The sequence below is a fragment of the Nelumbo lutea genome, chromosome 2 (genome assembly GCF_056320005.1).
Source record: "Nelumbo lutea isolate HS-2025 chromosome 2, American lotus-T2T, whole genome shotgun sequence".
Classification (NCBI taxonomy): domain Eukaryota; kingdom Viridiplantae; phylum Streptophyta; class Magnoliopsida; order Proteales; family Nelumbonaceae; genus Nelumbo; species Nelumbo lutea.
Window position 1 is genome coordinate 18,261,887 of NC_142685.1, and position 27,965 is coordinate 18,289,851.

At 39.7% G+C, this 27,965-nt stretch overlaps 3 protein-coding genes across 5 annotated transcripts; 2 read left to right on the forward strand and 1 right to left on the reverse strand.

The window, feature by feature from the left end:
* Window positions 1-2,143: 2,143 nt before the first annotated feature.
* On the reverse strand, window positions 2,144-4,438 carry LOC148868944 (17.8 kDa class I heat shock protein-like). The gene is made up of 2 exons (XM_088973992.1): window positions 4,161-4,438; window positions 2,144-4,058 (listed from the first exon to the last, which is right to left on the reverse strand). Exon 2 carries the CDS (start codon window positions 3,024-3,026, stop codon window positions 2,550-2,552), a length of 477 nt encoding a protein of 158 aa, XP_088830118.1. The 5' UTR covers window positions 3,027-4,058; window positions 4,161-4,438; the 3' UTR covers window positions 2,144-2,549.
* A 243-nt stretch (window positions 4,439-4,681) lies between these two features.
* OTP81 (Tetratricopeptide repeat (TPR)-like superfamily protein) lies at window positions 4,682-9,696 on the forward strand. 2 transcript variants are annotated; one of them, XM_088973995.1, is made up of 3 exons: window positions 4,691-5,040; window positions 5,216-5,858; window positions 5,940-9,696. In XM_088973995.1, exon 3 carries the CDS (start codon window positions 6,873-6,875, stop codon window positions 9,099-9,101), a length of 2,229 nt encoding a protein of 742 aa, XP_088830121.1. In that variant the 5' UTR covers window positions 4,691-5,040; window positions 5,216-5,858; window positions 5,940-6,872; the 3' UTR covers window positions 9,102-9,696. The 2 variants fall into 2 exon arrangements, with proteins under 2 accessions (XP_088830120.1, XP_088830121.1); XM_088973994.1 differs by having other exon boundaries at window positions 4,682-5,040; window positions 5,216-9,696.
* On the forward strand, window positions 9,472-27,965 carry LOC148868946 (uncharacterized). Of its 2 annotated transcripts, XM_088973996.1 has the most exons (4): window positions 9,472-9,606; window positions 26,060-26,251; window positions 26,494-26,579; window positions 27,669-27,965. In XM_088973996.1, exons 1-4 carry the CDS (start codon window positions 9,598-9,600, stop codon window positions 27,748-27,750), a joined length of 369 nt encoding a protein of 122 aa, XP_088830122.1. In that variant the 5' UTR covers window positions 9,472-9,597; the 3' UTR covers window positions 27,751-27,965. The 2 variants fall into 2 exon arrangements, 1 of the variants encoding a protein (XP_088830122.1); XR_016108302.1 differs by lacking the exons at window positions 9,472-9,606; window positions 26,494-26,579 and adding an exon at window positions 10,972-11,261.

Here is a 27,965-nt window from a genome sequence, read left to right on the forward strand (position 1 = left end):
AATTAGTTAAAAATTATAGGGGGTGTTTTAAGAAATCCATAAAATTATAAGAAATATTTTAGTAAATGACCCAAGGTTAATTTAATCAGCTTAGGTTATGTTTATATAGACTTCTACTTTATCAAGAAAAAAGATAAAAAAAGAAGATAGGCTTCTACTTTCATATTTTTGAAAATACGAATGGAGAAATCAATTATCTATCTACTTTTTGCTGTAAAATGCTTTTGGCAAAGTCAAAACATTCTTTTTAAAGTAAAAGTAAAGTGTGACATTTGGATAAAACAAGATTATAGTAAGTGTGAATACCACATTGCATTACATATATTGCCATGTGTCACATATTTATCATTGAATACACTCAAATGCTATATTACAATACACTTGTCATTGAATACACTCAAATGCTATATTACAATACACTTGTCATTGAATACATTGATGTCCTTGATTGTTCATTAAATTCTCAAAGCATGCCTTTCCCCTTTTTATCTCTTTCCCTCTTTTTTCTTCTTCTTCTTTTCATTTTTGCTTCTTTCCTTTCTTGGAGCTCTACCACTACAAGTCTACAACCCTATCCACACGAAAGGTTTTTTCCTAAAATATAAATTTTCTTATCATACTAGATTGGAACATTTATTGAGGAAAACAAAATTCATTAAAGTTCAGTTTGAAAAGAGTGTAAATACAAATATATATAATATAAATGCATACAAAATAATACAAAATGCAAGGTTTTACACTCTATATATTTGTATTTGTACTCCTTCCAAACTAAGTCTAATGGTTGTTTCAAATGGCAATGGCGACCATGATTTTGAAAACTGAACCAGATTGGACGGTTGAGCAGGTTGACCAGAGAACCGGTTAGGCAATCTGCTCCGTTTCACTCTAAAACCACTCCTGGGCCAAAAGCCGCTGATTTGATCGATGACCCACAGACCCATGTGGTTGAACCGTTGACCCGAACAACAGTTTTTGACAATTTTTTGATTTTAATTTTTTAAATCAAAACGGGTTATCTGTTCGAACTAGATGATCAGACTGTTTGACCTAGGAACCGATCTCCAAATTGGTTCCCAGTCCATTCCGATTTTTAAAACATTTATGGCGACTACACTCATGACTGACCAAAACACACCATTGATATATAGATCGGTTGATGCTAGGTTTGGAGCCAGGTCGAACTGGTTCCGTTCTGCCTCTACAAATAATAAAAAGAACAAGAAGAAAAGAAGAAGAGAAGTAAAATTGGGATATAAAAAGACTAATGGGCATGTACCTTAAATGTTAAAAGATGACCTATTTGTGTCATGTGATGCCATTTTACAAGATATATTTAAGTGGTTTTGCAAACTACAAGGTATACTTTGAGCAATGTTTTAAAAATTAACATGAAACTGGAACCGCTTTGGTCACAGGTTTTTGGGTCAGCGGTTTGATCATATGGTTTGAATAGATGTTTTGTTTCAAATTAAAATAATAAAAATATCGAAATAATTAAATTAAAACATCCAAAACTACTGGTGGAGTCAAACGGGTCAATGGTTAGACTGCTTGATCAGCAATCTAAGTCAATAGTTTTGGTCAAAGAATGGATTAAGGGTAAAATAGAATCATTTGCTTGTACTTGAGTATATTAGCTCTACCAAAGGTATATTCAAGTGATTGACCCAAAAAATTATATTAACCATTTAATTCAATAGAATTTCTAAGAACATAAATGATGTTGAGTTTGACTCTAATATCCAAAAGAGAGTTCAGATCTGCATCCCATAACGTCCCATAGCACATTCCTGCTGTGTATTGGGAACATCTCCTATGATGACATAATCAATTCATCATTTCTGATACTTTATCAGGAGATGTTTCCAATACATGGCCGGGATGTGTTGTGAAACGTTGTAGGGTGCAGATGTGATCCCTCAGAAAAACATGATATTATAAAGGGAAAATTCCCAATTAGTAAATGTACTTTGGGTCTATGTTATTTTGGTCTGGAACCTTTAAAATACAATAAGTATGCAAGCTTTCAAAACATGTCAACCTAATACCTAGCCGTTAAATGACATTTGAAAAATACATAAATGCCCTTTAAGTGTCTTATTATTTTTTTTTATAAACAATTCAAACATTCAAGGTTTTACATTCTACATATTTGTATTTGCACTAGTTCCAAGAAGCAAAATAACACTAGACCCAACTAAATGGGAATTTTCACTTTGTTATTATGTACGGTACAATTAACAGAACACCCCTTCTTTGTTGAATGTATTCATTGTCTGCAGTTTGCCAAGTAAGACATTCTTATTGAATCTCGGTCCCATGGAGCATTCTTAATGATGTTATCCTCAACGCCATTTTCCAACTGCCGTATTTTGCTCAAAATCAGAACAGAAATCGCTTTATCTGCAGAAATGCAGAACTAATGATGTTATCCTTTGTAAATGAGCAGTGAAATCAAGCATCAAAATTCTGGTTCTCACTTGAGTATAGGGAAGGATAGAACTATATACATAAATGCAAGTCTGAAACTGCAAATTATATACTTATTAAGATTTCGCTTCTCTTTCTGAGTTTCTGGACAAAATGAAATACAACCCAAGCTGTAGGCCTTCACCGTTCTCCATGGAGGCCTTCACCTGATCGACCTTTGCGTCCTCTGGCAGCCTAAACCGGCGGAGGAACTTACCGCTGCTGCACTCGTTGCGATGCCACTTGTCATTTTTCTCTTCCTTCTCTTGGTTCCTTTCACTGCTAATCTGCAGGATTCTCCCCTCCTCCACTTCGACCTTCACTTCTTCTTTCTTGACTCCGGAAAGGTCGGCTTTGAAGACATGGGATTCCGGGGTCTCCTTCCAATCGACGCGGGTATCTGCAAAAGCCGACGTTTCACCTGAAGGCTCAGGACGGAACAGAGCAGAAGAAGTGGAGAAAGGAAAATCGTGGAATGGATCCCAGACGTCCATAGAAAAGGGGTCGAAGATGTTGCTTCGTCGGCCACCGAAGATGCTTGGGATGATCGACATTTTTACGTGCTCTGAAATGAGATGAGTATTGCTTTGACTGATAGAGTGCTTATATGATCGACTATTCAATTCGCCGAGGAAACGACGGCGGTTTAATCGATATTTATAGGGAAAAGAAGGATGAGACGGAACGGGAAAATTCGAGTGCTTCTACCCTCCCGAGAACATTCCAGAGTTCGACTTCCGCAGAAATTTAAAGAATTTTCTACCATCTTATGGAACTATATTCGCTGTTGTAGCGGCGACTCTTTTGCTAAAAACTCGACTTCCTCTCATCTTCTCTCTGACGATGGCAGAACCACATCTCACTGAGTTTCTGATCGACAGCCCCGTTTTTCTATTACTAGAACTACTTCAAAAGTCGTCATCCAGTGAGTTCACTGAGCTTCTTTTTCAGTTCACCATCAGGCGAACAGGGGAGTTGCAGTGGCGGAGCTCTCCTCTTAATCCAATTTGAAACCGGTAAACAGAGCCCCACTTTCAATGACCCGATTGGTAGGCTCCACCTATTGGCTAGTTCCCGAATTTTTTTTTCGAAGTGGCCCTCTCCGGAGAATTCACCATAGCTGGGCCGACAAATCATTACCTATCTTTGCCCATAGTCTTTCCACCTGTCTTCGTCTAAGAACAGGACGAGTTGAAGCAGGTGGTATGCTGCTACCAAAGAGTTGATGAAGGAAAATGCATGTCCCAAACGTACGCCGAATGCAGTTTCAGCTAAGAAGGCATTATAGACGGAAGACATTATGGCCAGAAAACAGTAAACAGGGTTTGAGACATAGCCGTCGCCGGAGATTCGCTATAGTTGTGGAGGCCATGCTACGAAAAAAGCTACTGGGTTCAAAGCTAGGAACTTGGCAATGGTATTAAGTGGCATGGGTTTATAATTAAATTGTTGAATTGGGTGTAAAAATCAAAACCAAGGATGATTTCTTTCTTTCATCAGAATTTAGAAGTGGTGACTGCCGGTGATATTTGGTGTGGTTTTTCCACCAAATCATTGTACACGTCGTTGCACACATCCCACCATTTCTTCACAAGCATTATTAAGAAGAAGAGAAACTCAATTAACAAAATATCAACCCACGATCTATCAAGTAAAAAATGATTGAATGAAACTGCATAAACACTTACCGTTGCACGACAATGAACGACCTCTCAGGGTGACGCCACAAAATTGCCAAGACCAGGTTGTAGATCAGAGGAATGGACATATAGTTATCCCTGAAGAACATATTCAAGAATTCTTAACTCTATAGACGGGGTTGGAGGAGTGACTTTCAGGGTTTTCGGGAGATCGTCGCAGTTAGTTGATCTTGTCCGGTCAGTGCTGGCAGTAGCCGATCTTGTACTGCGAGGTATAACTCCATGTCTTCTCGTAGAAACAGTCCATTACCGTGATGAAGGAGAGAGAGAAGGCGAAGGTGAAAGGGGAAGGAGAGAGAAAAAGAAAATGAAGGGTAAAATTGGGTTAAAAAAGGGTAAATTACAAAGAACCCCATGTATTATGGGATCTGTGACAATGACAAAGACCCCTGTACTTTCACCGTGAGACAAAGACTCCCTTTCGTTACCTTTCCGTCCAAAAAAGCCGTTACAATATTTTTTTAATTTCCATACTACTCTTATATAATACCTGTTCTGTGGAGAAAAATGCTGTTCATCTTCCCTGACCTTGTTTTGCATTTCTCTCTCTCCTATCTCTCTCCCCCGATCTCTTTTCTTCCCCTTTCCCTTGACAGCGTACGAGTTTGGTGCAATTGCTCTAACCGAGTGAGAGGTGAAGAGGAAGAGGGTCGTTGCATTTCACCTGCTATTTTGGTGTGATTGTTCTTGCTCCTTCAATTACTACTTTTCACCTGCCATTCAGTATGGAGCCTGCCGTGGGATGGGATAATCGTCACTCAATCCTCTGGGAATCTTACGGAGCTGGAATGGTAGTGGCTTCGAAGCTTGTTCAGGGGGATGGGCAGGGACCAAGTGCGTTAAAGGCCAGGTTATAGCGATCCAGCTTGTAAGATTACACTTAAGAATCCCATTCTTCTTGATCTAATGTGTTATTAATGAATTGAGTAGGGAGGGAGCTAGTGTTGCTTTGCAGCAGTAGCTACATTCTCCTCCTTGTTTGTTCTTCTTTTCTCTACATATTGAAAACCCACAAATATAATCCATCTTCTCTATTTCTACAGGTTCAATACAGACAGGTTAGCATCAGAAGAAGTTCATACGTATGGTGACTTGGGTTTGAAAGCCTTTGGAATGACAGGTCAGTATCTAACGGAGTTCCTTATTTGCATCTCCCAATGTGGTGGCTCCGTTGCTTATCTCGTCTTCATCGGCCAAAACCTGTCATCCATCGTGGGCACCCATACCTTTGACATTGTCTTCTTACATATTCCTTCTCGTCGCTGTCGAATTCGCTCTCTCATGGATTCGTTCTCTCTCCGCTCTCTCCCCTTTCACCATCTTCCTAGACATCTGCAACGTGTTGGTGATGGTGATCGTCGTCAATGAAGACCTCCAATTGTTTGACGGTTTTTCTAAGAGAGGTGATTGCAAGCGTTGGCGGGTTTCTGTTCACCGGAGGGGTGGTGGTGTTTTGTTTCGAGAGTTTTGGAATGACTTTAGCCGTTGGAAGCGTTGATGAGAAAGAGGAAGAATTTCCGATGGGTGCTGGGACAGGCGTTCACTGGGATTACGCTTGTGTATGGCGTTCACTGGAATTTCCGGTGGGTGCTGTTTGGGTTCTCTGGTTACTTGGCTTAAGGTGACCAAACTAGAGATATTATTACTGTCAACCTCTCAGAGAATTGATCGACCACCGCTGTAAAGGTAAACCCCATTCCCATTACTAATCAAATGACGATTATAATCTGTTGTAAAGGGGGAATACAAACGGGACAATACACACAGATGTTTTCGGTGGTAGCGATCTGTGGACAACAGTGGGGCTTCGACATGACAGCCACAACGACGATACCAGAAGCGGTGCAGATGGGCTTGTCTCATTGGCGGGGGAGCAGAGACTCGCCTTCCGATTCCAGCACCGCAACTATTATCTCGACGAGTTTGGAGAGTCCGTGGCCAACCACCCCGCATCGACCACCCCGCAACGACTTCGACTGTCGCCATGGACGGACACACGAGTGAGAGAAGATGGCCAACCACCCCGCAACGACTTCGACTGTCGCCATGGACACACGACTGTCGCCATGGACAATTGGAACTCTTTAAATGGCCAAATGGAAGGCTCGAGAATGGTTCAGCTCAAAATCTACAATATCAAGGAGGACTTCGAAAGTCTGTTGCCGCTGTCTTGATGTTGGGGAAGATGAACGATGTTTTATCAGAATAATTATTAGAAGGGTAGTATGAGAATTAAAAAATAGGGAAAAGTATCAATCAGCCAGAATTTTTTACCGTGAATTGATGTAAAATTTACGGACAGGATGTGATTTATAGGAAGAGGGATAATAGTAAGGGGGCTGGAATTCAGAATTCTGCATAGGGAAAGAAAAGTATCAATCAGCCGTTATAATATTTTTCAAAAAAATATTATAACGGCTTGTCGCAAAATAAAGTAAAGAGGAGTCTTTGTCGCAGACCCCGTAATACAATACAGGGGGTTTTTGTAATTTACTCTAAAAAAATTAAATGATGTCACATTTGATGGGATATTAACGGATGATAAAGGGTATAGCCGTAGAGGTAGTCAACAGTAGCGCATACTTTACAAGATTGAAACGTAAATCGTGAAATCGACAAATCGTGAAACAGTTGAAGGAGGAGCTCCTCCGCGGCAGCCGGCAAGTTAGCGGCTACTCGAAGAAGGAAAGCAAGCAAGACATGGCAGCCCTCAATGTTCCAGTCATCTCCCTCCCACATCACCACCCTGTTACAAAACCCAATTTCAGAGTCACCAATAACGACGACCCTCGCTTTGATAATCACTCGGTACTTTCCCTGATCGATAAATGCTCGGATGTGAAACAGTTGAAGCAAATCCATGCTCAGATGCTGCGTACCGGAGTCTTCTTCCATCCTTATTCGGCAAGTAGACTAATCACTATGTGCACACTATCTCCTTTCGCAAGCCTCGAGTATGCCAGACGGGTATTTGACCAAATCTCCCAACCAAATGTCTATACTTGGAACACTCTCATTCGTGCTTACGCTTCCGGTCCTGAGCCACACCGAGCTCTACTAATCTTTTGCAAAATGCTTCATCAATGCCCTGATCCCCCCAACAAATTCACTTTGCCATTCGCAATCAAAGCGGCTTCGGAGCTCTCTGCTTCACGCGAAGGAAGAGCTTTTCATGGCATGGTTGTTAAAGCTTCACTAGCTTCTGATGTTTACATACTCAATTCTCTTGTCCATTTCTATGCTGCGTGTGGGGATTTAGATCAAGCTGATCAAGTTTTTGTGAGCATTCCCAACAGAGATGTTGTTTCTTGGAATTCTATGATTACTGCCTTTGCACAAGCGAACCGTCCCAAAGAGGCATTGGAACTGTTTCGGATGATGGAGATGGAGAAGATTAAACCAAATGATGTAACTATGGTGAGCGTTTTATCAGCTTGTGCGAAGAACTTGGACCTGGAGTTTGGGACCTGGGTTCATTCTTATATTGAAATGAATGAGATTGACATGGATTTGATTTTGAGTAATGCAATGCTTGATATGTATACCAAATGCGGAAGCCTTGGGGAAGCTAAAAGACTTTTTGATATGATGCCCGAGAAAGATTCTTTCTCGTGGACAACTATGATTACTGGGTATGCAAAATCAGGGGAGTTTGATGCTGCTCGATGTTTTTTCGATGCGATGCCTGCTCGAGATATAGCTGCATGGAATGCCCTGATATCTGCTTATGAACAGAGTGGCCAAGCCAGGGAAGCTTTGGCTCTATTCCATGAGCTGCAGCTCAGTTCAAGTGCCACACCAGATCAATTCACACTTGTCAGTGTCTTGTCTGCCTGTGCTGAATTGGGTACAATGAATTTTGGTAGTTGGATACACATTTACATAAATAAACAAGGTATCAAGCTAAATTGCCATCTGGCGACCTCTCTTATTGACATGTATTCCAAGTGCGGGGATCTAGATAAGGCTCTCGAGGTGTTCCAATCCATGGGGAAGAAGGATGTGTATGTTTGGAGTTCCATGATTGCAGGCTTGGCTATGCATGGTCGTGGCAGAGACGCAATCCATCTCTTCTTTCAAATGCAAGAGGCTATGGTTAAGCCAAATGCCATTACTTTTACCAACGTCTTGTGCGCCTGTAGCCATGCTGGATTGGTGGAGGAAGGAAAGTTATATTTTGACCAAATGCTTGCGGTGTATGGGATTACACCTGAGATCAAGCATTATGGGTGTATGGTGGATATTCTTGGTCGTGCTGGTCTCTTAGATGAAGCTGTCCAATTTATACAGAATATGCCAATAGTCCCAGGTGCTTCTGTATGGGGTGCATTGCTCAGTGGTTGTCGGACTCATGGAAATGTTGAGCTGGCGGAATATGCTTGTAATCAACTGCTTGAGCTGGAGCCTAGGAATCATGGAGCTTATGTGCTTTTATCCAATATATATGCCAAGTTTGGGAAATGGGACAAGGTCTCAATGTTAAGAAAACTTATGAGAAATTCTGGAATCAGGAAAGAGCCTGGTTGTAGCTCAATAGAGGTATATGGTGTAGTTCATGGGTTTCTAGTGGGAGATAATTCCCACCCTCTATCCAGAGCGATCTATTCCAAGTTGGATGAGATCATGGTGAAATTGAAATCTATAGGCTATGTGCCAAACAAGTCTGACCTACTTCAGAATGTAGAAGAAGAGGATGTGAAGGAGCATGCACTGTACCTCCATAGTGAGAAGCTGGCAATAGCTTTTGGGCTTATCAGCGTGGACCCACCTAAACCAGTTCGAATCATGAAAAATATTCGCATTTGCAGGGACTGCCATTCAGTAGCTAAGCTCATTTCTAAGCTTTATGATAGAGAGATATTATTGAGGGATCGGTATAGGTTCCACCATTTTAAAAGGGGACAGTGCTCTTGTATGGACTATTGGTAAACAACGAATTACTGAACGAAGTCTGGGTTCAGAAACTGCAAATACTTGATGTCTTGCTATGGGAAGCAAACAGGAGTTGTGAGTGGAAACAACAGCTTCTGGTGAAAATTAACATACAGTAGGACAAAGAGTTTTGCAAGTGGAGATCTTCGACGTGGATCTTTATTGAAAACTGGAATGTTGAATTGAAAAATAGGAAATCAATGCAGCTTCAAATATCAGAAGAAACCAATTAGGTCATCCAATTTGGTTTTGGCTTGATCTTGCTTGCTAAAGTCCAACAGTATTGAACTGCTGGATGAAATGTCAATGGTGCTGAGTTGTGTTCCATCTCTGATTTCCCTGCCCCAGTGAAATTCACCAATAGAATGTAATTCCACAAAATAACATAGCTTGTGTCTGCTGGCTCTCTTGGTTATTCTATGGAACTTGATATCCCGATTGTCATTATTGAAGCCAAGCTATTTCATCATCTCTTACATGTCTCCAAGTTCCAATGTTATGGGTATTAAATCCATCATTCATAATTTATGTCTTTAGTTATTGATAAGTATGTCTAATAGAAGATCCTGTATATGTATGTATTCCCCAAAAATTGATGCCTCATTACTCAAGCTTTTTGATATAACTCAAGATCGCAAACATGGTTTCTTGAAGAGGTTTGTTTCTTTGTTTCTTTTTTTTTTTTTTTTTCTGTTTAAGATAGAAGTATTTCAAGTTTAGGAGTAATGTGGATTTTCTGGTTGGGCCATTTAGTGGAAGAGTCTAAATGGCCAAGGAAACTTCAATATGGAAACTCATTTTAGGGCTTGAAAGGAGTTCCCATGTTCTATTTCTTATCCTCTGTTCACGAAAATTTTCAGCCAGAGATACCTTTGCCATATCTGTATAAAGCTTCCTTTCTATGCATCTTTTAACTTGTAAAAAGAAGTTCGTGCAGCTATTGTTAGTTGGGAAAAACTCCTATTAAAGGTGTATGGAGTTGACATGGATTTTGTGGAGTGAAGACATGGATAATCTAGAAATCTTCTATTTGATGGATGGTCTGGATCAGATTTTCCTTGAACAGGGCCAAAATGTACCTGAATTTTATGTGCGGGTGTGCTGCCTGAACTTTACAAAGAACCTTTTCTGACCTTTTTAAGTATTCAATATCATCTCATCTTCTTCTGTTTTTATCCATAACTTATGTTGTTATCTTAAGTTCTTCATATCCAACCAATTTGTGAATGGTTTTGACATGTTTGAATTTTGATGGTTCTTGTGTACTCACAAAAAACTACAGAATTTTTGTTTCTACTTTGCATATAAATATTTTTATGATATATATTTTTTTCATTTGAAGCTTCAAATTTCAACTATAAATGATGTCAGTTTTCTTCCTAAATAGGGTTTCTCAACAGGTTTACCTGAAAGGCTGCAGTTACCACTATTGAGAACATTACCTGGCCTTGAGAACTGTTCAATGCTGGGGCCTGCTTATTTCGTAGAATATGATTTCTTGCCTGCTTATCAGTGCTCCAGATCTCTTATGGCAAAGAGAATTGATGGGCTCTTTTTCTCAGGCCAGATAAATGGAACAACAGGCTATGAGGAATTGTTGCTACTCTTTGTCACCTTCCTATTTATTTTTGAGACCTTTGTCTCAGCTTGGGGTGGCCATGAGCCGAGCTCTTCATGAGCTACTTGAGCTCGGCTTGGCTCGGTTTCAACCGAGCTCGAGCCTAATAGAGCTTGTCTCGTGAGGTTGCAAGCCGAGCTCGAATATATATATATATATATATATATAATAAAATTATAGAAAATAATATATATAATAAAAATATTATAATTCTTAATTTTTTTAAATATCAACAAAAATTATTTTTTATATATAATTTTTTATTTTATAAAACATTTTTTCTCAAATCGAGCTCGAGCCTTGTACTAGCTTGGCGAGCTGAGCTCAAGCCTCATATTATTTGGCTAGGCTCGGCTCGAATCCACCCCTCGCCTCAGCTTATGCATTCATGTGCAGGGTATTATTTCTGGAATTAATGCAGCTAGACATTTAGATGGAAAGCCTTTCATCATTCTTGAGTGGGAAAGCAGTTATATAGGGACCTTGATTTATGATCTGGTCACAAAAGATATTCAGGAGCCTTACTGCATTTTGACAAGGTATTTGGGGTGAGGTGTTCCCTTTGACCATTCAATTTATTATTCTCACTAAGTGACAAAAATGTGTAACTTATGTTTCTGGACAATTGATCCATTGGAATATACACAATGTGTCTTCCACTCCCTTATTTTGAGAATTAAATCTTAAAAGTAAATAATGGTGGATAAATTACATTACCTTTATATATGTCCTACAATGCCCCTCTCTCTAGTTGAGTTGCAGGGTTAATTAATGGATGTTCTTGCTTAATATAGAATCGGGCTTTTCTTTCTTTGTGATCCTTCATGAGGATATCAACACCTAACAGCATGTAAAATGCATTTAGCTTACATGCTTCACCTCCTTCTTGTGGCTACTTAAAACCTCTATCTGTATATTGCATGCATGGTAAATGTGATTAGACCCCATCTTAACATGATGGTGGACGAGAGGACATTTTTGGATTATTATTTTGGATTTATTTTAGTCAAATTCCTATGTTACAAGAACTTTCCATTTGTAGATACTCTTGAGATGATATATCCCATTTCTTGATACACAACAGGAAAATATGAGATCATGTTTGTTGGGCTGGTTCATCAGTGGGATTGTAGATCATGTGGGTTTTCAATGTTCTACTGTTACAGTTAATACCATGTAAACTATGCACTCCTTTTCCTGCTTCATGTGATATTGGACTACAAGGTCAGCTTCCAAGTTCCAGCAGTCACGAGGCTGCATTCTTTATGCAGCTTCCAAGTTCCAGCAGTCACGAGGCTGCATTCTTTATTGTAATTTGTGTATTGGTTGTAATCATGCACAAATCTGTACTTTGTCTCAAGTTTATTGTGGTTTACCATTTTTTATTTGTTTAGGGGGGAGGTGGTGTTTGATTTGATTTTGTGTTATGTTTGTGCCTTGAATATTTTGTGGTGACCCGTTGCATGAATCCGCTCCGAAATAATTTGAGAAAAAACCCGAAGGCAAAATTTCATAGTGGTTTGTGGTGGAAGCATAGGGGCAGTATGGACCCGATCCATATTCAGCTTATAGGTCTGAACTGAATATGAAGTTATGTATTTTTGGGATTTTCTCTCTTGTATGCTTGGTCTTTGTCTTGTGAGAGAAGAGGTTGTGAGTGCACAACTATGTATTTCTTCTCCATTGCTGACTACATAGTGGATTTCTGCTCCTCCTTTGCCCGTGGACATAGGCTATAAGCCGAACCACATAAATCTGTATGTTCTCTGTTCTTGCTTGTCTTTATCTCTGTTTTACTTTTATTTGGATGCCATTCGAATCTGTTTTCTTGGGTTTTTCCACAACATTATGTAATATCTGTTTGTGTTGTTTGTATTACATTTTTTTTTTGTGCAGAGGTAAAGTATATTTGTATTAATGAAAAAGGTCCTTTGTACAATGAGAAGCTGTATAAAACAAGCCAAAAGGACCTCGAAAAAGTGTCATAAAAAGCTCCAGTGTTGTTTGTATTACTCACTGGAGTGGAAGGCATGCTTGTTTGCATTAATTTTGTATGTACTCATTCTTCTCCATGATATCTTGGAATCCCTTGTAAACAAATCTTTCAGTGGTTGATTTTCGATATTTGCATCAATGGGCAAGAAAATTCCACTTTTTTGCATTTGTATTATTGTAAACTATCAATTTAGCATGTAGTTTAAGTGATGGGTATGTTTCTAGAATGGGGATAGGGCAAGTAATGTTAGAGTCAACTAGGATGCAAATCATCCTGTTTTACTTTTCTCCAAATACTGTGTCACACAGAGAAGGATGATTGTAAAAGTCATGTGGCACCTATTGTTAAGCATGTACCTTTCAGCTACATAGAAAAGACAAGCATGCTCTGTGCCAGTGCATGAAATTTTACAAGGGCGTCTTGTTTCTCCATGCATCTTTATGGATTGAAATTGACTGATCTGTTGAGTTGGTCCGAGTTGTTTTTATTTAGTCAGGAAGTTGTTGGGCTTTAGGCCCATTAGTTTATGTTTTTTTAAGTTGTGACTGTTCAGCTATATTAGTAGCTGCCCTACTAACGGCATCCTTATAATATCTCATCCTTTAAATTAAGTATAAATATAATGAGAGGTAGGCGGCTGGGGTTAATTTACAATCCTGGTTGACTTCCTACTTTTTTCTTCTCCTTTCTTCTCTACTACTGAAATCTTTATCTTCCCCCTCTTTCCTTTCACAAGAAATTCGACTAAATCTGCAATTAGTGATTTCTACTTGGTATTAGAGCGGGCCGAAGGTTCCTTGAAGTTGTTCTCTCATGCAGCCCTAGATCGGCCGACTGCATGGTGACTTAAGAGGCTGATCGAAGCTCTTAGGTAAGCCTAGTTTTTAGATTTATTTTGGTGGATCTGTGTGCCCTATAGCTGGTTTAGGGTTTCTCATCAAAATCAGGAAAAACTGGAGAAATGGGAAGAGTTCTGTTTCTGTTGGACTAGGGTTAATTTACAATCCTGGTTGACTTCCTACTTTTTTCTTCTTTTCCTTTCTTCTCTACTACTGAAATCTTTATCTTCCCCCTCTTTCCTTTCACAAGAAATTCGACTAAATCTGCAATTAGTGATTTCTACTTGGTATTAGAGCGGGCCGAAGGTTCCTTGAAGTTGTTCTCTCATGCAGCCCTAGATCGGCCGACTGCATGGTGACTTAAGAGGCTGATCGAAGCTCTTAGGTAAGCCTAGTTTTTAGATTTATTTTGGTGGATCTGTGTGCCCTGTAGCTGGTTTAGGGTTTCTCATCAAAATCAGGAAAAAATGGAGAAATGGGAAGAGTTTTGTTTCTGTTGGACTCTTTAATTTTGACTTAGGAAGTGGCACCCTAATTTTTTAGGGTTTCTTGGAGTTTTTTGTAAGGGGTGATTCAAGTCCTACATGATTTGGAGGCTTCTAGAGAGAGTGGTTGCCTCTTCTCTCTATTTTTTCATCCCACAGAAAATGAATCTTTTGTGAGAATAAAGTCTAAGACACCAGAAAAGTGTTGTTGGTTCCAAAAAGTGTTTTGTTTGATCTTATTGCAAATTTTAGTTATTTTCTTTACATTTTTTGAGAAGCATGGAGGGCCACGGAGTTGAAAATAAGCCCGGGAGTGAAATGAGACCAGTGAGAGGAGGTGCTAGAGACCCTTTCGGGACTGGGACCATTACTATAGTTAGGTTGGATGATGCAAATTACTTAGAATGGTCACAATCTGCAAAGATGACTATTGGTGCTCATGGGAAATTATGGTATATCACTGGTGAAGAGGTGAAACTCAAAACTAGCAACTCCTGGTGGGTACAGGAGAATTATATGGTGATGACTTGGTTGTGTAATTCCATGTTGCCCCATATAAGTAAATTTTTTTTTATGGGCAAATACAACTAAGAAAATATGGGATGGGGTTGCAGAAACCTATTCACAGAGGGAGAATGTTGCTAGGGATTATTAGTTGAGAAATCGGATTATTTCTACAAGGCAGGGAGATAGACTTGTTGCAACCTATTTTTCAGCCCTTAAAACCCTGTGGCAGGAGATTGACTATTTAGAGACATTTGCTTGGGAAACCACTAAGGATGCAACTACCTATCAGAAACATCTAGAGAAGTATAGGGTGTTTGAATTTCTTGCTAGCCTTAATCTTGAGTATGATATTGCACGACAACACTTTCTTTCCATGGACAATGTTACTCTCTCCCAGGCATATTCCTTTGTGTCAGGGGAGGAGTGCAGGAGAGCTATGATGATGAAAAACCTTATTCCTGATCAGTCTGCCATGGCAAGTGTTGTGAAACCTAAACAAAGTGGATATCGGGGTGGCAGTGAAATCAAGAAGGAAGATAAAAGAGATTTGATCTGTGACTACTATAAGAAGCCTAAACACACAAGAGATACTTGTTGGAAGCTTCATCCACATATTGTGCCGATTAGATTGAAAAATAAGAAGGGAAATGCATACATGGTGGTTACTGGTGACATTCCGGCCCCTCCTACTACAACTGCTCTGGAGTCTGTTGTAGCTGCTGCAGTAAGGGCCGAACTTGAGATATATGGGCTACTTCTGAATCAACAGGATACAGCCAGTTCCAGTTCAGCCACAAGCAGACAACAAGGTACAGGTGGCACTAGTGGAGTCCACTCTACTTCCTTTGCTCACACAGGTAGTTCACACGTCACTGCAAATTATGTTTCTACTTCAGGTAAGGAGGGACCTCATTGGATTATAGATTCTGGAGCCTCAGAGTACATGACCCAGAGCTCTACTATTTTTTCAACTTACCAGCTCTGCTCCGGCAGAGACAGGGTCTCCACAGCTGATGGATTCCATGTTTCTATTGTTGGGAAGGGTTCTGTCAAGATTAGTGATTCTATTTCTCTACCCTCTGTCCTTCGTGTTCCCAGATTGAGAACCAATTTGTTATCTGTTTGTAGTTTGACTAAGAACCTGAACCGCTCAGTAATTTTTTCTCTTAGTTATTGTATTTTGCAGGATTTGGATTCAAAGATGACGATTGGGAGTGGTCGTGAAGTGAATGGAATCTACCTCCTGGATGTACTTCCTCCTCATTAGAGTCATCATGTCAGCATGGATAGTGAGTCAGGGTCTGTGAGTCAAATTATGCTTTGGTATAACTGTTTGGGCCATTTACCTTTTTCTTCTTTGAGTTTTTTGTTTCCAAAACTTTTTAAGTCTGTTAGTTTGTCAAGTCTGGAGTGTGAAGGTCGTCAACTTGGAAAGCACTGTAGACATTCATTTAAACCTAATAATAAAATATGTTCTTCTTCTTTTGATGTTATTCATCCGGATGTGTGGGGCCCTTACCATGTTCCTTCTATGGGAGGCTATCAATATTTTTTCTTATTTGTGGATGATTTCTCACGATACTCTTGGATTTACCTAATGAGATACCGCGATGAAATACCATCCTTGGTGAGGCAATTTCATCAGATGGTACTAACACAGTTTGGAACAAGAATAAAGGTGTTTAGATCTGATAGTGCCAGGGAATATTTTGAAAGACACCTTGCCTCATATCTGTTAGAATATAGTGTTGTCCATCAGAGCAGTTGTCCCTACAGTCCACAGCAAAATGGTGTTGCAGAAAGGAAGAACAAACACATTGTTGAGATTGCAAGAAGCATGATGATCACATCTACAGTTCCAGTTCGGTTTTGGGGTGACGCAGTTCTCACAACAGTATATCTGATTAACAAGGTGCCCTCTCGTATACTTGGATTCAACACCCCATTCAGTCTCCTTTTTCCTTAGGGGGACTTGTTTCATATTCCTCTTAGGGTGTTTGGGTGTGTCTGTTTTGCACATATCCTTGGTCCTCATCGCTCAAAGCTTGATCCCAGGGCAAAGAAGTGTGTCTTCCTTGGATATGTAGAGAATCAGAAAGGGTATTATTGCTATGATCCGATCTCTGGGAGCCGATATGTTACCATGAATGTCACCTTTTTCGAATCCACGTACTTCTTCTCAAAGAATCATTCTCAGGGGGAGTGTTTTGGGGAAGTGAGTCAGTAGTCTATTCCTCTCCCAATTCCAGTCCCTGTGTCTACTCCTATGCTTGACCACCACCCTATGTCACCTACCTTGCCACCTCCTTTGCGTTCTGCTTCTCAGCATTACTTACGATAGAGACTTTACAAGGAGGTTGATTCCACTACAGCAGAACTCACATCACTTCCTGTAGCATGGTTTGACAGATTCAAAAAGGCCTTGATTGCTTTTGGCTACACTCTGACTTAATCCGATAATACATTGTTTGTGAAGCGAAAGGGATCTTTGGTGTCAGTCCTAATTGTTTATGTGGATGATATTGTTGTCATCGGGAATGATCTGAGTGAGATTGATGGTCTGAAAATGAACCTACATAAAGAATTTGAAATTAAGGATCTTGGAGAATTGAGATACTTCTTAGGCATTCAAGTTGCAATATCAAAACATGGAATTTTTATCTCTCAAAGGAAGTAAATCTTGGATTTTCTTCAAGAGATAGGGAACCTTGGAACAAAGGCAATCAACACCCATATTGATCAGAACCATAAAATCAATGCATTAGAAGGTGAACCAGTAAAGGACTTTAGGAGATATCAGAGACTTGTGGGTCGGCTACTATACTTGTGTATGACAAGACCAGACATTTCCTATGCAGTAAGTGTAGTAAGTCAATACATGCATGCTCCACGAATCCAGCATTGGGAGGCAGTTGATAGGATTCTTGCTTATCTGAAGGGACACTTGGGCAGAGGCATATTGTTTACTGATCATGGGCAATTGAAACTAGAGGCTTATACCGATGCAGATTGGGCATGATGCCTTGATGACAGGAGATCAACTTCAGGAATGTGCACCCTTGTTGGGGGTAACCTTGTCTCATGGAAGAGTAAGAAACAAACAATGGTGGCAAGATCAAGTGCTGAAGCCGAATACAGGGCCATGGCACATGGAGTTTCAGAACTTCTCTAGATCCGTTCCTTATTAGAAGAAATTGGTGTACAGGCAAAAGAACCTACAATGCTATACTGTGATAACCAGGCAGTAATTAACATTGCCCATAACCCAGTCCAGCATGACCGAACTAAGCACATTGAAGTGGATAGACATTTTTCATGCATTGCTTCTGATCTGCAGTTCGCTGATGTTCTCACAAAAGATGTTGCAAAGAACAAACTGGAGCATGATTTACACAGGTTGGGAATGTGTGACATTTACTCCCAACTTGAGGGGGAGTGTTGAGTTGGACCCCTATTTGCTGCTTTTCCAGCAAACAACACACGATCCTATCGTGAAAACATATCCAGATGTAGACTTTCTATCATCTGGATCCGACTGGAAATCGGCATCAGTATACCCTTGGATCTGTAGTGAATTACCATCGAATACTAGACAAAACTCTTTTGTCATTCAAAGGTACTTAAGTATATTTTTCACAGCAGTCCAGTGCTCCTGCCCTGGGTTGGCCTGAAATCTGCTTACTACACTCACCGCCTGAGCAATGTCAGGACGATTGTACAGCATGACATACATGATGCTCCCTACGGCAGAGGCATAGGGAACGTCTTTCATGCCATCAATCTCCTCAGAAGTCTTGGGAGACATCTTCTTGGAGAGAGTGACTCCGTGCTTGAAAGGAACATTTCTTTTCTTGGAGTTTTTCATGCTGTATCTTTTGACTATTTTGTCAATGTAGGCAGATTGGGATAATCCTATTATCCGCTTCGATCTATCTCTATAGAGTCAAAGACGCAGTATACAGGAGGCTTCTCCAAGATCTTTCATGGAGAATTGCTGTGAAAGCCATACTTTACCATAGTTAACATTTCAACATCATTCCCAATGAGTAGAATGTCATCTACATACAGAACCAAGAAGGTAACCTTATCTCCACTATACTTCCTGTAAACACAGGGTTCATTCGGATTCTGCTCGAAGTCAAACGATTTGACAGCAAAGTCAAAATGGATGTTCCAAAGCTTGCTTAACTCCATAACTGGATCTATTGAGTTTACATACCATATTTTCCTGACCTGCAACTATGAAGCCTTGCGGCTGCTGCATATAGATATCTTTAGTAAGATTTCCATTCAGAAATGCAATTTTGACATCCATTTGCCAAATCTCATAATCATGGTATACTGCTACAACTAGTAGGATCCTAATGGATTTAAGCATGGCCACAGGCGAAAAGGTTTCCTCATAATCGATGCCCTCTTTCTGAGTGTACCCTTTCGCCACCAGACGAGCTTTGAAGGTCTCAACCCTACCATTGGGGCCCTTCTTCCTCTTGTAAATCCATTTGCAACCGATTGCTTTTACCCCGGAGGGTGGATCTACTAGAGTCCAGACTCCATTGGTCTCCATTGAGTCCATCTTTACTCTCATGGCCTCCACCCACTTCTGGGAATCTATGTCCAATATAGCTTCCGCGTAAGACACGAGATCCTCCTCATTAGTCAAGGTTTCCACCAAGTAACTATCCTGGTCATAACGATAACGGACCGGTGGCCTAAATACCCAAGTGGATCTTCTAGGTTGGTCACTACCTAGAACTTGTGGGACATCTCCCACTGCTCTTGAGCTCTCTTCATCAAGAACACTTTCTGCTCACTTGGGTCATAGAATAGGTAACCTACAGAGCCTTTTGGGTAGCCTACAAATAAGCAACGACTGGTCTTGGATTCCAACTTGTCTGCACTCGTTCTTTTAACGTGTGCTGGACAACCCCAAATCTTGAAGTGTCTGACACTTGGTTTCTTTCCAGTCCAAAGTTCATATGGAGTGTTCGGAACCGATTTGGTTGGAACCCGATTCAGCACGTAAATCGCAGTCTCTAATGCGTAACCCCAAAAGGATGTGGGTAAATCTGAGTGTATGAGAAGTGACTGGACCATATCCAATAAGGTCCTATTCCTCCTCTCTGAAACACCGTTAAGTTGTGGTGTAGCAAGAGGAGCTAATTGTGATACTATCCCATTTACCTTTAAGTAGTCTCTGAATTCGTCAGAGAGATACTCGCCACCTCGATCAGATCGAAGGGCTTTAATTTCTCTCCCCAACTATTTCTCGACCTCCTGTCTAAACTCTTTGAACTTTTCAAAGGATTCAGGCTTGTGTCTCATTGGGTACACGTAACCATATCGTGAGAAATCATCTGTGAAGGTGATGAAATACATGTGTTGATTTCGTGTCCTAACACTCAGGGGACCACATACATCCGTATATATTAGGTCAAGTGTACTTGTACATCTTTCAGGCTTACCGTTAAATGGTCGTTTCATCATCTTGCCTTGTAGGCAAGGCTCACAGGTGGGAAGATCTTCTACAATTAGAAAATCCAAAGGACCATCCTTTACCAACCTTGTGATTCGGTCAACACCGATGTGGCCAAGTCGTTATGCCATAGACACGTGGGATTAACTGTATCACGTGCTTTCTTCTTGGTGATTTCAGCCGATATAGTTTCGGTTATATTAGTTTCTAGAGAATGATGTAGAATATAGTGACTATTCTCCAGTTCCCCGTATGCGATGAATCTGTTATTTCTTTTAATAGTAATCGTATTACTAAAGAAGACAGAATAACCATCTGCACACAGTTTTGAAACAAAAATAAAATTTCTTCTTAAATTTTGTACATAAAGACAATCTTTCAGTACAATTTTTCCTTCTCTAAAAATTAACTCCACGGTTCTTATTGCCGCGGCTGCAACAGTTGCAGTAGTCCCCAAGTAGAGAGTGACTTCTCCTTCACTCAGCCTTCTGCTTACCTTGAACCCCTGCAATGAGTTACACGCATGAGTTGAAGCCCCAGAGTCAATACACCAGGACGCAGAAGCTACCAATAAATTGGTTTCTATAACACAAGTTCCAAAATTACCTTTCTTGGATTCCAGGTAGGCAGGACAATTCCTTTTCCAGTGGCCAGTCTTCTTGCAGAAGTGATAGGCATCCAATGCTTTGTCTTTCTTCTGCTTCTTTCCCTTAGTGGCCTTCTTCTGAGGCTTCTTTGCCTTCCTCTTTCTCTTGCCTGTCTTGCTAGCTTCAACAAGCATAGCTACAGACTCATCATTTCTAATCAGTTCTTCAGCTCTTTGCAACATATTGCTGAGCTCTTGCAAGCTGACATTCAGCTTGTTCATGTTATAATTCATGATGAATGAATTAAAGGAAGGAGACAAAGAATTAAGGATAGAATCTATCTGGGTCGCAAGGTCCAGCTCGGATCCAAGAGCCTCCAGTTCGTTGATGTAACCCATCATCCGATGACAATGGTTGTGAACTTGTTGGCCCTTGGACATTTGTATGGTCATGAACTGTTTCAAGACCTTTTGTCAAGCAGAACGATTATGCTCTTCATACATCGTCCTCAGACTGTCCAATATGTCATTGGCAAGTTCGATCTGATCGAACTGCCTCTGTATTGGGTTGTCCAAGGAGGCAATGATGTAACACCGGGCAAGGGAGTTTTTCTCCTCCCATTCCTGATAGTCTCTCCTTCGGGCCTCAGAAGCCCTGTCACCCAGATGCTCCAGGGTAGGATTCTTTGCCACTTTGTCTAGCTTTTCAGAAGCTAGGACCAGTGTAAGGTTCCTGTACCAGTCGGAATAGTTTGGGCCCTTAAGCTTGTTGTCATTAAGAAGCTTTGCAAAAGATCCGTTTGCCATTTTCTAATAAAAGAGCAAACATCAGTCCACAACCTAATTTGATTCATGTTCATTTCATAGATATGGATTTTAATCTACGATCCATTTCCATTTATTCATCTCTAAAATTTCCCTCCTTTCTCAGTGGTGGAGACTACGGGTTGTCTCTGAAAATGTGGGAAATCACATAGAGTGCATGAAGCCAACTGTTTCAACTGCATAACCCCACCACCTTTCTGTAAAGGATCATATCCACTCATCATATGAGTTTTTCCTTTGGCCTCTGTCAGACAAGGTTCAAAGCTATTTTCAGGTAAACCTTTCTGTCCAGTGAGTGCTTACCCATCATATTCGTGAATGCCAAGGTACCGTGAGAGAGTTCCCATTTTCTGGTGAAGCCCCTCCCACATCGGTCTATGATGCCCCTATCATCTTATGAAATACTCAGACAAGCCCAACAGCAAATGGATAGCCCATTTTCTGGTGCGTTTCCTCATTACTGAAGGACCCATCTTCATGTTAATGATGGAAGGCCTTTAGAGAGTTCATCATATGAATCTCCCTATCACTTGCATTCATATTTGCTGGAGGGAGCAGTTAATTACGCCCTAGTTTGATTTAGGTCAAACCAAAGTGGCTCCCACTGACTTTCATAAAGTCAGATTTCGGTGGGCCTTAAATCGGCTAGGGTTCCACACGTAACCTCTTGATGAGGTGTGGGGCCACCACTGAGGGAGGTCATCCAATGACCAGAAGGGACACCATGGCAATGATGTGCATTCAGCCATGGTGTACGTAAGAGCCACTGTCGAATAAGCATGGGCCAAGTACATATGGACCATGTATGCAACACATCACACATCCAAACATCTCATGCAGGGATAAATTGATCCAATCAATTAATTATCTATAAGGCCCATTGGGAGCCCGTTGAAAATCTATAATATTAACCATTAATATTATCTAAGTATATGGGCTGAATTAGGGTTACCCAGTTCGGCCCATATAGCTTTATCCTTTGAAGTGGGCTTTTAGCAGTTTTAACCATTTAAAACTGGGTCTTTACAGGTTGGGCCGAATTAACCATTTAATTAAATATCAATCATCACGCCCATTAGTGGGAAAATTAGGGCTGACTTTCAACCTTGATTAAACCCTAGATTTGGTCCAAACAGTTTGAACCAATCTTGGTTCGAATGGGTATAGGGTTTGATCTTTAATTAAATCTTTAATTCAAGAAAATAATCTGAAATTAAATAACTGATAAAAGAAAATCAAGAATCATTTAATCAGGGTTGTTCGCACACTCCATCCTGCAAAACAGAGGTTAGATCACAGATTGCAGTTTCACAAACTGTAAATCGCAGATAGCGAATGTCCCATCTGCGAAATCTCCTTATCTGCGAAATCTCCCTTTCTGCGCCGCCATCTTCAATCCAAAATAAAATTAAATAGAAATCATATTTCTAATAATAATTACATCAGATCAAATGCCTATACATTGAGTCTAAAAATAAAAAAAAAAATATTTACTGACCAAATGTAATAAATAAATTCAACAAACTGCAAATCTTGCAGTTCTCCCTGCGTAAACCAAGAATTCGATCTCCTCTTGTACGAACAGCCCATAAATCAAGAAAATCATATAGAACTATTCTAAATAATAATCAGATTTATATAAAATTAATTTCAGATTATTTGCCCATCGATTTTGGGAACAAATTTCCCAAAACCCATAACTACGCAAATTGGGTACAATGCCTTCTCCCTATTTGCGCAGGTTCAGATCTGAAACAGAATGGTTCAAGATTTGAACCATGGCTCTGATACCACTGAAGAGATGGGAAATCCATTACATGGACGCCCAAAGATTGCGGAATAAGGGGGCGAATTTCAAAAAAAAATTCTCTCCCTTCAACTGGGAATCGAATTCCCCATTTAGAAAATCATATTTTCAATGATCATTCTTGAACCATAAACTGAACTAGATCTGAACCAAAAGGAGTAGGAAGAGATAATACTTGATACAGAGAAGCAGTATCTCCCAATGGAGGTGTTCACGCCCAAGGAAGGATCCAAAATCTGCTCCCACTGAAGATGGCGCAGTGCAGGGTGGAGTAGAATCAACAGTGTTCTTCCAAAAGAACTTGACCCTTCGCAAGAATCAACTGGACGGCTTGTGAATACAACTTCCACCAATCTTTTCTCCAAAAGATTGGTATCAAGATCAAATCTTGATTTCTCCCAAGAACTGGAGATCGAACTGTTGTAGGTGGCGGCTGCAGAAAGGAGGCGGCAAGAGAGTATTTGCAGGGTACAGATTTTCTCTTCTGTGATTTCAGCTCTGAAGACAAGGATTTGTATTGTTTGCTTGTGATGTCTAAAGGCTGCCACCCCCTCTTCCTTTAATAGACTTAAAGGGATCAACTCCTAATACCATTAGGAGTTGCTAACCCAAATCATATTTGGATTAGAAGTCCCTTTAAGTGATAAGGGATAACCCTTATCTTATCTGCAGATTAGATCAGCCATCTCCTAATCTAATTAGGAAGTTTCCAGATCTAAATCTTATTTATATCTTAGACTCTCTAAGTGGATAGGGTGTGGGCCCAATCCTATTAGCTGATCCATCTCAAAATTCGCCCCTTAAGTGACTAATCAAATTAGCCCAGTTCGAAATGGGCTTAAGGCCCATTTAAGGTTATGTATTCATTTAGCCTTCCAAACTGCTGCCCAGTTGGGCTTCCTTGTATGGCGTGGGACCCAAACATTGATCTACACATCAGCCACATGGGTTCAGCCCAGCCTTTGTTACAAGGCCTGGCCGAATACACTGTTATGGACAGTGCACCCCCTGAAACCCATCAGATGGGCTCTATGGGCCCAATACTTACCCTAAGTGGTCCCTGGGCCAAACCACCTTGTAACACCCAGGGACTGTGGACAGATGCAAGATTAGCCCATCAAGTATTATCCTCAATGGTCTTACACTTAACCTCTCAGCCCATAATGATCATACACTGCCCGACAAGAGAGGACCTCTCCCTCGGCTGCAAGGAACAGTGTTTCACTCTCTCTTGTATGGATCCCGGGAATTAAAACCTTTTGCAAATCATTTTGAAATCATAATATATATACTTTTATATCTCATATAAAATATATTTTGCAAAACAAATATCAACGATTGAAATCGGCTGCCGACAGTCTTGGTTTCCATCAGTGAGAGTGCATCCCCGATCATTACCTTTGTCCGACAAAGGGGCTGATCCTGTCACTATGATCACCCACTTAGATGAATTCTCAGACTGTCCCAACATACCCAGGTTTTGACCCCCGCTAAGGATCTCACTGATTGGTACATCAAAGACAACCTAATCCAACACCTAGTGCAGTATCATAATCGAGTCTAGGGGTCGGGTGTAACTTTTCAGTTTTGCCCATTAATCTCCAAGGTCCAGGGCAATACTGGAAATTTGGTCCAATTCAAAGATTCAATTAATCCTACACTGTATGTGCCTAGGCTCTCACCCCGGTAGTTGAGACAAGCCACCCCAACTGACTTGGTGGTGCCACAGTGTCAGCCTTGTCAAGATAGGTCTCCCTAGACCGACCCACTGGCTGTGAACATTCTAAACTAACACGAGTCTCATTAAGTGTCCAGTTTAAGGGTATTACATAGAAACATACTAAGGGAACATGAATCAAATATGCACTTTTATTCATTTACAATAAACTCATAAAGTACATCATTTTGATTGAAGCTAAGGACATACAAAACTGTCTAACATTAAGGTGCATAGGTCCTTGGTCAAGTCATAGCTCTTCCACTTTGGTACACCAAGAGATTTTGAATGTTGATTACATGGGTTTCATTTTGTCTTCCATGGCATATTGTTTATTAAGCTCGAACAGATAAATTATAAGAAAGGACAGAGTTTTAGTCAAATTCCATATGCACCTAGAAATACACTATTTTTTTTTTGTGTACAATATTTAGGGTAAGGTCGCCCATCATGATCAAAACTGGATGTAATTTTCCTTTCTTATTTATTTGGCAAAACTTTGTTGTAACCTCCGCCAGTTGAAATAAATAATGTATTTAAGAAAAAAAAAATGTATGATTTTTATGAATGCCTCTTCCTCTGCACTGCTCTGAATTTTTCACTCATTGCTGAAATGTGTGTTTGTGCAAGCGTTCAAGTGTATTTATGTACCTACCAGTCCAAAAAAGTGTATGTATGTGCATGCAATAGGATGAACATACATTTACATCTAGTTATGACATTTCATCTTGCATGTGTATTTCAATAATGCCTTGGTCTTTAATCCTTTTTAAGGTCCTTGGCTCAGCTCACAAATGAGCAATGTCATATTGAAAAAAAAAAATCATTGCATTGACATTTCCTATATATTATTGTTCAAAATAAGATTTTACAGTGGGGAGAAGACCATCGTTTTGATGAAATGCGTCCCCATTTGGAAAATTGGTAATTTTCTGGATATTTCAGGTTTTCTAGTTTGTATCTGATTTAATTACAGAAATCTCTAGCCCATTTTTGAGCTTTGTATGGTTATCTAATTTTTAAAAGCTTATTTCCTGATTTATAATGTTCCATAAAATTGGATAAAGTTTGTTCTTAACATAATCTTCTTTTATGACAGGCTGTTTGGGTATGGACTGTGAGTCTACTAGTAAGAGTTGTTATTGGGTGGATTATATGGTCTGTGGGTTTTACTGTTGAATCCACAGCAGATCAGCAAAAGCTGTCATTCAAGAACTCTCCTAACAACAGAGAGAAGTGGTGCAACATTGGGCTCTGGAGATTCTCCCGTCACCCAAACTACTTTGGTGAGGTAATTTTCTTAACTGTGACAAACATGTGGTCTGATTCTGTCCTCAATCTTCTATTAAGTGAAGATGGAATGAGTTGTAGGACTTGCTCGGAAAAAAAAAAAAAAGCACACTAACCCATTAATATTTATTTGGGTCTACATTATTTTTCATTTAAGACCTTTATTTGGATAGTGGCTGAATACAGGATGTATAAAAAGCAACTAGGTCAAGCTTGACTTATTTTATCGTGATATAAATGTAGCTGGAACTTGGAAAACTCAAAGAAACTTTTCTTTTTGAGTTTCCTCTCTACAGTCAAATTATTCCTCAAGTTGAAAGATCCAACTGGTAAGGCTACTATTCACAGCAAACATTTCTTTGTATCCTGGGCACAAACTTGCACTGCAACACCACATTCAGGTCTAAATTGTGGTCATGTACTTACCGACATTTCTATTTGATGTATTTTCATGAAATTTGGTCTAACCGTCTAACTCTTCTATATTTTGAATCATACATGAGATAGCAATAAAAGTTTTATTTTGATATATTGAATCCATCCAAAAAAATTCCTAAGTCTTTCAGAGCTACAAGGGAAACCTACTTAATAGTTCATATCCTATGCCAAGGAAAATTGCAAAGTTGACTTTCATAAATCATTCTATTTACCACAGGATGAAAGACCTTGGTCCTTCATCTTTCATGTCCTGCATATCTCTTATGGAGAAAAGATACTGGAATTTTGGGAGAGCATTGGTTGTATCATTCTGTAAATTTATTCATTGTATAAATCAGTTGTCTAAATGTCTAGTGTTATTTTAAGAGTTTTAGTAGCTAAGGTTGGTTTGTTATGCATCTTCCAGGCCTGACTATTAAATTGTATATTTTTTTGGTTTTCTGGTTTGTATTTTTATGTTATTTTTTATGAAAATTTTGCTTTTTTAGTCACATTTTCAACCCAATATGTTCATAGTATTTTTTTTTTTAATAATTGTGTACTAGGCTACCTTTGTACTTGTTATATAGTACAATCCTGCTGACGGAATCCTTTGTCTATAGATGTATACTTCATTTAAAAACTTGTAGTATGCAAGAGTTCATCTCTTCCTTTTTTTGTTGAGAAATTAGGACTAGCATATAACAAAATAATTTTTAATTGCTTTGTTTTTGTTGCCTTTAGAGTTTTACAAAGGAGGCATGGGAGCATTATATTCATATGGAAGATATCTCTTTGTATAAAATGGAAGGGGGGGGGGGGGGGGGGAGAGGGAGGTTTCAGGGGTTCTGGTATTTAATTGTGTTGAATATTTTGCAAATTGCAACTTTGTTGGTATTCCAATTGCTTGATTCAACCCATGTAAGTTTTGTTTTCCACTTCTATCTTTATAGTTAAAATACTTGAATATAATTTTAATATTTATATGTTCTGATTTGCAGGTTCAACCAATATAGCGGATTTGCATCAGATGTCTTTTCAAATAATGCATGTTCCATCTCATTTTGTTTCGTGTGGTTGTGATCTGTAGGACTTTGAAAGTTCGAGAGCTGGAGAGCTAAGCAAGTTCTAAATGTAAAAATGATGGAATGATCTAGAATAAGTGCCTGGCTAACCACCTACAAGGTTACCTGGGTCAATCGTGCAGTTGCGCCCAAATTTAAAACTTTGGACTTTAAGGCCATGTTTGGGAGTGCTTAAGTTAAAAATAAGTGCTTAAAATAAATGCTTATTTATTT